General features: G+C 40.0%; 1 protein-coding gene across 1 annotated transcript; it reads right to left on the reverse strand.

Annotated features, from left to right (window-relative positions):
* Window positions 1-1,371: 1,371 nt before the first annotated feature.
* On the reverse strand, window positions 1,372-11,124 carry LOC138489735 (gamma-crystallin 2-like). Its single transcript, XM_069617378.1, has 3 exons — window positions 11,064-11,124; window positions 2,129-2,371; window positions 1,372-1,704 (listed from the first exon to the last, which is right to left on the reverse strand). Exons 1-3 carry the CDS (start codon window positions 11,070-11,072, stop codon window positions 1,429-1,431), a joined length of 528 nt encoding a protein of 175 aa, XP_069473479.1. The 5' UTR covers window positions 11,073-11,124; the 3' UTR covers window positions 1,372-1,428.
* Between the last annotated feature and the right edge of the window lie 271 nt (window positions 11,125-11,395).

Raw genomic sequence — 11,395 nt, forward strand, 5'->3', positions numbered from 1 at the left:
AATCTTATGCACCAAAGCTTACCTACAATGACAACACTATACTTGCCTGGTGTGGTCACATTATGTAGGACAGTAGTCAGCATACATGCATTCTCTTAAAGAAATTGAAGACAGTGAAATTCCATTTCTTTCCACTGGCTCGGATATGGCTGCAAATGTGTTTCCTGATCCGTTTTGCCAGTTTATTGTCGATTTGCAATTTCTTAATGTATATCTATGCAATCCTTATGGACAAAACAAACACAACAATATTTTTCAGCTCCGCAATTTCTGATTTTGGGGCACTGCTGATTATCTTCTTGAAGATTTCAGCTTCCTTCCGCAATTTGTATTAGCATATGTAGATTGACCTCCTTTTAGCCAATCAGAATGTTTAGAGTGCAGTCAATAACTACTGGTATTGACTGCATTCTAAACATTCATCTTCACAAACAGACACAGAAACAACAGTTCAATTTCCAGACAAGATTTCTTTCAACAAGACACTTCCTCTTTAGGGGGACCTTTTTGTGCTGCCACATCATATTTAACACACGATAGAGAAAGCTAAAACATGACACCTAAGGCATGCTCATGTTAAATCTATTTCAGTTCAACCAAGTTTGCAATTGAAATGTCTAACCTATTAAGAAAACATGTTATCTAAATACTACAAAATAAACATTTAATTTACTTACCCTGGTTAACAATTGAATACAGCCTCTATTACAGTACTTTTTTCACTTCACCACCAAACATCCAACACATGTATTGCTACTGCCACTATGTGTTAAATGCGTTCTAGACCTCAGTAGGGTCATCATCGCTTGGGATGATCACCCTTCCCCAATTTATCGCAGTCGGCTACGCCTCAGGTCATAACTTGATGGCAGTAATTATCCTGTGATACTGACCCCTCCCTGACTCTTTAAAGCTATATTATTGACCTCCTTCCAAAATGGCTGGCTTCAGCAGCAGGCGAACAGTTGACAATGCATTCACTCATTAATTTTACTAAGACGGAGAACAATTATTATTGCTTTAAGATGATGCTCTTGCCATTAGATTTGCCTCAGGCATTAACTTGGGGGAGGGCATGTTGCATGATAAGGACCCCCCGACCCCCTTGGTTCTATACATTTTTATTAAGTCATAACAAGACCTTTTTTCAGTGGGCTGTAGCATCACAAAGTTCGACTACAACATTTCTCAGTAATGGCACACATACAATTAATTTGCATGGTGCTATCCTTGACTGAAAACATAACAATCCATAATAGAGCTGATGCCAAGTGAGAAACGTAAATGACTATGTAATTCTTATTTTTCTTTTGTAGTGTTGAAAAAGCATTACAACAAAAATAAAATATGGAAGAAATGCTGTTGCGTCTTTACGTTTTTATTGATTCACTGTGAGACAATTTGATCAACTGAAAATATTATTGCACTTCAATAGTTTTCTTGGACTCTTCTGAAGGAGCTGACTCTGGCATTCAAGGATCCCCAGTCAGTGAACCTCCTGTATTCCCCGGGCTTCAGCAGGTACTGGCGGCCTCTGTAGGTGGGCTGCTCGTAGAAGATCCAGTGGCCCTCGAGAACATTGCAAGAGTGGATGTCGTGGTAGTTGAACTTATCGAAGACCGAGGGGCAGTCTTCAAGGAACTCCATGGTCTGGCCCTTGAAGTCTTCTTTCTCATAGATCTTTATCTTGTGAGTGCCCCTGTGCTGTAATGGGAAGAGAGACCATGTCAACAAACAGACAGCCTGTAATACAATGCATAAATGGAGCTGATTATTATTGCTAGCCAGTGAATACGCCTAAATTGTGAGGCAGAGAAGGATCACTGACAGTTTTAATTCAATCGTTTAAACTAGACACACATACTGCACTTACACCTTCTTTATCCATGCATTCAGGGATGCACAATGAATTTGACCCACAATTTTTGGTATCCCAACTTTGCAAGTGTGTTTTTTTTAAATCCTGCATTTGACTAGGTGGGCTTTGACCACTCTTCCTATTGTGACCATTGAAGTACGAAGGTTAGGCAAATCAGAGGCAGGAACTTCCCACTGATGGTTTGACTCTTTATTGGAACACGAAAAAAGCAGAAATTATAGCAATAAAGAAGTAATACATCAACCATACCTGCGGGAGAGCACGGCAAGATTTGATGGCGTCACTGAAGCCCATCCACTGCTGGTAGTCAGGATAGTCCCCCTTCTTTAGGAAGTACTGGTGGCCTGTGTAGTTGGGGCGTTCGTAGACCATCCAGCAGCCACTTTCCACTTTAATGGAGTTGCAGCGGCTGAAGTAAGAGTGCAGGTCAGAGCAGTCGGCGCTGCACTCAAAGCAGCGGCCCTGGAAGTTCCTGTCCTCGTAGAAGATGATCTGTAAAGGGCAAAGACAAAACATTGAGTGGCCATTAAATCCATCTCAATGAAGCATGCATATACAGCATGCATATACATGAAATGATTACAGTACGGGCACAACATGCCACTGATTGATTGGTTCAGGGTAAACTAAAACTGTACTCCAGTACCACTGGGTTAGCTATAGTTACTCTATTTTGCAAAACAAATATGCATATTACATCAGTTATTTATTTATTTATGAGTTGAATTATGTGCTAACTTGTGGGGACTTCGCTTCAAAGTGCCTTGGAGAATGAAAACAGGGCACTGCGTACAATACAAAGGTGTGACATATATATATATATATATATATATATATATATATATATATATATATATATATATATATATATATATATATAAATGGAACCATGGATGAGGTTAGACGCCCATGGAGCTTGCTTAGTTGCAGTCAGAATCAGAGATCAGACGGACTTTTCTGTAAAATGGTGTTTCTGGCACTTTTGCTAAGGCACCAGTGATTAAAGAAATTCAGGTCCTTACAGGTTTTTCATATTAACACAAACATAAAATGGGTGGGTGTAGGACATCAGATAACCAGGGTAAGAACACAGGGCCAAGGTAAGAACATTCAATGTTATCAGATAATGGCTAAATGTGACCATGGGGTGGAAGTGATAGTCATAAAATGCACGTGTGGCAGAATTAAGAATAGGAGTCATTGGGTAGGGAAGGTAATTTGGGTAATTTGATTAAAGTTCATGGACACATCTGAGTTAGATCTTTCATTCATGAAGCCAGATTTTCACATTCTTTTTGAACCTCTTGAGGGTGTTTTATGTTTTAAAGTTTGTGGAGAGGTTTCTCCGAATGTTGGGCCTAACTCCAGTAGATCTTCCTCGTTGCTTCACTGTATTGAACCTGGGTGTAGTTAGATTGTTAACCTGTGATGTTCTTCACTGTATTGTACGTACATATGTGATTTAGTAAGAGCTCAGCTATTTAGGAGGATTGTTATGCAAGATTTGGAAAGTAATACAGTTGATTTTGCGTGTTATTCTTTTTGCAACAGGGAGCCAGTTGAGGTTTTTTAGGTCTGATGAGATTTTGGGTTTCATTCCCAAAATATGTCTCGCTGCTGAATTTTGCATATGTTGCAATTGGTGTATATGTTTTTTTGTTTACTCCTAGATAGTAGCTATTACCATAGTCTAGGCAAGAGAGGACAAGGGCACTGGTCATCTCGATTTTCTGTCTTTTTCAAGTAGGGGACCATTCTCCTAAGGATGTGGAGTTGGATGTGTGATTTCTTGGGCTATTGAGTCTTTTTATCATTGTAGTGAGCATGTATTGTGAATATTAATACCTATATTCTTTGCCTGACTTATGTGTCGGGTGCCATACCCATGTCGGGTGGCCATTTTAAAGTTACCTTTACCAGGGTTGGGGGCCCAAAGAAGGTAACCTCCATTTTAGAGTGGTTTTATGGTGATAGCCTTTAGTGATGTTGAGAATACCAGATATTAGCATTGTGTTATAAGATTGGGGCAGTACCAGCTGTTTAGCTGGTTTTCCCTGCTCAGGATGGTTGGTCTTGGGTCATATTGTTCAGCAGAGCCATTTAGTTTCATAGTGATATTGATCAGCTATTTGAATATAATGGAGTTGGATTCTCCAAACAAGATGTATGGCACTGGTTTATTGGGGATGCGCCAAATGATCGCTTCAGGTGATCAATGTTGGTTTGAATTCTGATAAGTTTATCCTTACAAGTCCTAGCAAGGTACTTTGCCAGGTCCTCTGAGGGTTTGGGTTCATTATTAGTTTGTTGTGGTTGGGTTATTTTTACATAGTGCAGAATAGATGCAGCTTTGAGACTATATTTTTTTCTGTTTTACAATGGTCCTATGGTTGCCCTGATAGGAACTTTGCATGCCAATTTGACTTTGTTTTCCTCTATGCAGGTACTAGATTTGACTTGTCCTTTTAAGGGAGGCCAGTTCATCATCAAACCATTTAGTGATGATTTTGTGCATGGCTTTTATTATTCTGTGTTCTTGGGTCAATAATATCAATTGCTTTAGTGATTTCAATGTTCATTTTTTCCAGCAAGTATCGAGAGGATGTTTCCAGCATGTTTGTCGTTCTTGGGCAGTGGAACATTTTGTTCAAAATTGTCTTTGTTGACTTTGTTCATTTATCTTATAAGGACATGGTGTTTGTGTGTGTCTTTTTGTGATAGACTATGTATGTAATGATTGGGGTTCCCCCATTCATTTAGTAGCAGGTGATGATCAGACTATTACAGTTCCGAGTGTGTGATCTGCATGAGGTTTACCTCGAATTAGTAGTTTACGTCAGGGTCATGCCAATTTTTGTTTAAAGGCTTATTGAACCAGGAATTGAAACCCAGATTATTCACGTTTTGGGTGAATGATATGACATTTCGATTATCTGTTTGGTCAATACATAGTTCAATGTCCCCAATTATAAGAATAATGTTTGGGACAGCATGTATATTTGCCAGGAGCTCTGACCATTCTTAAGAAAATGAGGGGTTGGCGCCTGGAAGATGGTGGACTATAATAGCTGTAATGACGGTGCTACTATTTATGTAACATTTGCAAACTACATTCCTAAAATTATGAAGGGTAGGCGAGTCTACCTGGGATAGCCTTAATCTCTCTCTCTTGAAAGGTGAGGACTACTACTTCTCTTTAATTATTTCTCTAAGAGACAGTTATTTTATAGTCAGATGGAATTATGGAGTCTAATGACTATTTGATCATTGTCATTTAACAATGTTTCTGTGATTCCTAATAAGTACACTTGGCGTTTACTGTGCATCACTTTCAAGAATAGAACATTACTGAGAATTCCAAAGTCTCAAAAATCAATGTGATGGATCATTCAAAAAATATTGTGAAGACTGTGTCAACAATTTTTCACACTTCAATTCAATAATGATCACATTTTCTTAGAGACCTCAAACTATTGCATTAAATATTTGAACCAATGGGCGTGAAGCAAGGCAGCATGAAATGAGACATCACCAGGTAAAGATTGGTTATATTATATTCCGCAAAAATCAAATTGCAGATAAAACAGCTTTTGTTTTTCAGTGATCAAGATTTAAATAAATCATTTTAAAAATGTGTCTTCCTTGTTATTATTCTGTGGTGTGGTTGGCATAGACAGTCAAATTGTCATAGTTGGTAGAAAAACAATGTATCCAAATGTGATGCTATATAGTAATTCACCATCTAGACACTGCTACAGAATTATGGAATCTTCACCTTCATTCCCTCTTAGGTTTACCTAACCAGGCCCAAATTAGCATTTCACTTCAATGGAATTTCATGAAAAGCCTACTTATATTACAAGACAGATGTTCAGTTTAGTAGTTTTTGGGGTCATTATTATAATTACAAGTAAATATAGACACATTTTCTTTAATTGGAGAGTCAAAAGATATCAGTGTCTATCCCAGACCTCAAGTTACACTTGAAACAGGGCTCTGCCCCAACCATTCTCTTTCAATAGGAGGAAAGACCCAGCTGTGCATGGCTGCATAAATGGTCTTTGAACCACCAACCGCCAGTATTAATTTGCCCGAATAAGGCAACCATAAGGCAATATAGCAGAGGACTATGCCTGGAAAAAGCAGGCTTGCAGAACCTTTTATTCCTATGAATGGGGAAGTGATTCATGCTGAGTCAATGTTGCTGGAGCTCCTTGCCTTTAAGGAAGAAATGTTCCCGCTCTTTTTCCTCTCTTTTAATCAGAGTCATCTTTTTGGATGGTTACTAGATTTCACCCTCACACTTTAAGTAAATAAAGGAGCAATCATTCTCTTATAAACTTCCACTAATGATTCTATTGAACATGCACCAAATTAATGATGAACGATGACCAGGCGTATCATGAAAAACTAGGTTGTGGAGACACTTTTAAAGTTATAGAGATGTCCACTCTAGCATAGTATCAGAAAACACCTTAAAAGGCATACTCTGAAACACCTAGTATGGTTTCATCTAATGTGCATGACACTTTCAATCCCCTTTCGACAAACCAAGACATGCCTTTTGTGTAATTATTTTCCAAAGGATTGACTTGACAGTAAAGCGTGCAAGCCATTTCTAATCACTCTAATCACTTTAAGCGAATCGAAGCTCTAGCAGGATTGCATGATCTGCATGTGATACCACTGAAAGATGAGCACAACCCACGTTCTTGTAATTGGAAAATCTCTCTCAATCTCTCTCACTCACTCTCTCTCTTTAGTACAACTGGGAAATCAGAGATGTCAAGTTTTAAAATCACAAATACCCCTCAAAAACCTGATTAAATACATTAACCAAGCAGATTATATGCAAAGGTTTCCCTTTTTTAACTATCCGGTTATTTATGCAGGTGCCTGAATATTGGCTCAATAAAATTGCCATCGATTTGATTTGATTTTTATTTACATAGCGCTATATGCGAAAGTGCTGTACAGAGGTAAAAAGTGGTACAAATAATGTAAAACAAATTGAAAAGCACAGGTGAACCAGCAAGCAGCTGGGTCTTAAGATGTGAGCGAAAAGGCAGGAAAAGAGGACAAAGATCGAAGAGAAAGGGCAAGGGCGTTCCAGTGCTTCCGGGCCAAGAGGGGAAAAAGAGCGGAAACAGGAACAGCAAGAAGATAACAGGACTGAGAATGAAATGGACGTGATGGAACATAAAACGAAATAAGAGAAGAAAGATAAGGAGGGACAAAACCGTGAAGACATTTGAAAACCAAACAAAGAAAGTTAATCAACAGCCCTGACTCAAAGGGGAGCAAGAGCAGGGGCAGTAGAATCACGGGAGGATAAAGAGAAAAGAAGGCAAACAGCTGAGTTACAGAAAGAATGAAGAGGAGAGAAATGAAGCGCCGGAAGATATAATAAATCAGAAGAACAGTAGAACACTTATAACAAGAATTTTAGCAGCAGAAAAGGAAATAAGTGGTTTAGCCTTCCAAATATTGAAAAGCTGGAACTGACAGGAGTGGCAGAGAGTAGAAATATGATGAGAGATAGAAATAGATGAGTCGAGAATGACCTGACGATTCGTGCAGAAAAAGAAATGGGAAGAGAAGAAAGAGGAAAGGAAATAGCAGAGGAGGCAGAGTCATAGCAGGGAAGAAATGAATTTCACTCTTCGAATGGTTTAGATGAAGAAAGTGAGCCAACATTGAAGACTGGCTTGAAAGAAGTCAAGAGATCGGAGTAGAGAGCATGCAGGAAGAGAAAGAGGGAAAGAGCTGCGTATCATCAGCGTAGAGATGATGGAAAGACCAAAAGAGAAATAGGAGAGGCAAGAGCAATCACGTAGAGACAGAAAGGTAGGGCAACTGAGCCTTGAGGAATCCCATACTGAAAGGAAGCGTAAAAGAGGTAAGACCAGCCCAAGACACCAAGTAAGTGCAATTAGTAAGGTAAGATCTAAACCATTTTAGGACAGAACCGCCGACACCTAGATCAGAAAGAGAGCAAAGAAGAAGAGAGTGATCAACAGTATTGAAAGAGGCAGTCAGATCAAATATGACCAGAAGAGAAGATTGCCTAGAAGACTAATGGGCAGAATGAAGAGGATCACAGATGGATAGGGGAGCCATTTTCAGTAGAGTATGAATGGCAAAAACCGGATTGATAAATCAGAAGAAGAGAAGAAGAAATAACATGAGAAGAGACTTGAGAATACGTTTACGTTTAGAGAGGAAAAGTAAAGCGAGATAGGGTGGTAGTTAGAAGGAAGAGTAGGACCAAGAGAAGGTTTCTTGAGAATAGGAAGGATAGAGGCATATTTGAATGAAGAAGGAAAGGTAGAAGACTGAAGAGAGAGATTAAAGAGCAGAGTCAAGTACAGAGAAAGACAAAACCATGGGGATAGGAGAGGAAGCAAGAGGATCTGAAGGGGAGGCGGAGGGTGAGCTTTATTTATTTATTTGTTGCATTTGTTACACGCCCAAACCCGGAAGTATCGCGGCATAGGTTACTTGGTTACTTGAGAGTTTGGCAAGTTACAAGTTATGTTACAAACAGATAAAACGTACAGTCATATATGTCATGCAGAAGTGAATAGCGTATACCCTTGCTTTCTTTTCAAAGCACAGACTCTTTCGAAAGAAAGAAAAAGATATGAGAAGCAATGAGGGGAAAGAAAGAGGACGAAGAAGACGAGAAAGGAGCACCAGTGATGGCACAGGAAGAAGGGGAGACAAAGAAAAGGAGACGATAGATGAGCAGAGAAGAAGTTTAGAAGAAAAGTAAGAAGCAAGATTGGATGCAGAGAGGAATGATGAAAGGAAAGGGTCAGGGGTGGAGGGAGAAAGAATACTATTAAGAGGTTGAAGAAAGCAGCAAGGGTAGGCTGGAAGAGAACCCAGAATGTTAGTGTAATTACCGAGAAAACATGTCCCAAACATTTTGCTTAAAAAACATATTGGCTGGATAGTTTTATCAAATGTGATGGCAAAATCCATGAAAGCAAAAAGAAATGAAGCATGTGTCCTCACAAGCACCTCAGACAACAATAGGGACTGGGACAAACAAACATGCGCCTTCCTCTGGAACAACCTCCCAGACTCCCTGAAACTTGAAGAGAATCATCTTCGGTTCCGGAAGCACCTCAAGACCTTTCTCTTTGCTTCTGCTTTTTCTCCGCCTCTCCCCGACTGACTTCCTGGCTGAAACTGAATCTGCACTGATTACCGGGCCACACTCTGATCTCGGGCCCAGGTCCCCCCCGCCAGTCGCACACCTGCACTGCCTTCCTGGCGACCCCCGCTCTTGCAGACTGTCTTTCTATATCCCTACAGTCGCACTACCAGCACTTGTCACCTGATGCCTGCACTTACCCTTGCACTTGCCACCTGCTGGCCATGCTTTTACTTATAGTTTATTTATTCTATTATCCCATGTACTGCACTGTCCCCTCCCCGTTCCTCCGCACTTGCCCCCTTCCTACCTCTCATGCACTTGCGAGATCTGAATGACACCTGGCCTAGTAGGATTGCTGTCTGTCTTCCCTCTGTTCCCACTCCCTTGCCTCGTCGCGCCTTGAAACACTTGTGTATAGGCGCGTTATAAATGCCATATCATATCACATCATATCAAAGGTCCTTGCTGGATTCTTATTGTGGAAAATGAAAACAGGCTTTCCCAGACTACCAAATCCAACAATTAAATTAACAAAACTGTGGAATTTAAATTACCAGTCGCTTCCAAAATGACTATCCGCTTGTGATTTGCAGAGGACTGCCATTTCTTTTTCGTGATTATGTAGAAGAAGCCCCACACCTTTGCAGGAATCTGTGATGGAGTCTTAAGTACTTGTTAACACCAGGTGGAGAGCGTGGGGGGTGTGGGAGGGGGTGAACGGCTGCCTCGTGCAGGGGGAAAAGATATACTCTAAAGGTTTGAACCTTGTCAAGGCCAACTAAGTCCTTTATCCTGCCGAGATTGTTAAAGATAGTACAATTAGCTTGGGTAATAATGAAAGCTATGATTGCAGCACTTGCCCACTGTTAGGATATGACTTCAAGTGCATTATAAAAAGCTTAATATTGCTGTGAAGAGAGAGTAGCCAAGCACCCATGACACCCCTTGAAAGTCAAATTGGCAATGCCGTCAAGCCCAGGAGTCCAAGACCATGAAATTGGCAATATGTACTTTGCAATTCAGCTCCTCTATGTTCAACTGTTAGTGACAGAAACATCGTTTGCTCAATGGCATGGCTGCTATTTCTGATCCCTAGAATTACAACTTTTGTGTGATTGTATTGTATTTTTTATATTCTATTTGTATGTGCTGTATAATCTCATGTAGTGGCTGTAGACTCCTTTTTTGGATGTTTCTGCGTGTAATAAGTATATATATATATATATATATATATATATATATATATATAAATATATATATATATACCACTGTTGTAACTAATGGTACATTTAGTCATTGCTAAATCTAAACCACATCTCCAGCCACCATTGATGATGATCAGGTCGCAGCTCAAGTAGCCGCACTTGAGCAATGTGATGCCTTGGGTCACTTTTGTTTTTTACCTGGGTGCCCCATCTTTTTTCTCTTCGGTTACTCTAGATTCTAGCTCTAGATCTTATTATTTTCCGTAACTCTTAATTAGAAGCGATGGCATGTTCTGGGCTTCTGATTATAAGAAAATGTGTTGAGCAGAATGAATTCTTCCCAAGTACACCGTCTCGGTGGGATAGCTCAGGGGAAACGTGCTCGCTTTGGAAACAAGTTGTCATGGAACCATGCAGGTTCAATCCCCTGTCTGCGGTTAGAAACCTTTGAGTATTAAGTGTTATAAATAACCAATTACAATTAATAATCACAAGTATAAACCAGAGCCCTCGACAAGTTTATTCATGCCACAATGTGGTTAAATATGCTCCTCTTGATAGTTATATTGTATAGTTTTCCTATTTGTGACTATGCTCACTTATTCAATTGACATTCACTAATAGTATAGAGGTTAAACTGCTTTGATCCTGCTTTTCCCACTTCAATAAATTGGATGATACTGAACACCCACTTTATCTATGGGCATGTGCCTCTCTTGTTTTCACTGACACATTTTGGGTGTTCTTCAAACAATACCAGCTCTATGTTAAAAAGTTCTAATTTACATTAAGCATTCAAAAGCGTCGCCCTTACCTTTCCCATTATGGCTGGACTCGATACACGGTCTCCGTCCCCTGGGCCCCAGGGAGCCGGCTTTATATAGCTAATGCTGCGTGCTGGCTCTGCAGAGATCGCACAAAAGAGAGTGCGTGATTTCTGTGGTGTAATGAACATTTATACAGTAAATTGGCCTTTTGTGTCTGCTGCATGTTGAAGCTGCAGGGCAGCATACAGTATGCATTAGTCTCGAATGCGCCCTTTGTCTATCTAAGCGGCCATGGCACTGCGCCAAACAAGGAGATGCTTTATACAAAGCCCGAAAACTGGCATCGATGGCATAAAGTTGCTCACCTTTTGCATTGCAT

The sequence above is a fragment of the Ambystoma mexicanum genome, chromosome 9, assembly GCF_040938575.1.
Source record: "Ambystoma mexicanum isolate Mex_15411 chromosome 9, UKY_AmexF1_1, whole genome shotgun sequence".
In the NCBI taxonomy this organism is placed as follows: domain Eukaryota; kingdom Metazoa; phylum Chordata; class Amphibia; order Caudata; family Ambystomatidae; genus Ambystoma; species Ambystoma mexicanum.

Excerpts from the sequence above, each read along its gene's own strand:
- LOC138489735 (XM_069617378.1), bottom strand. Across the intron at positions 1,705-2,128 it reads CTTGCCGTGCTCTCCCGCAG|CACAGGGGCACTCACAAGAT; the intron begins GTATGGTTGATG and ends TTCCCATTACAG.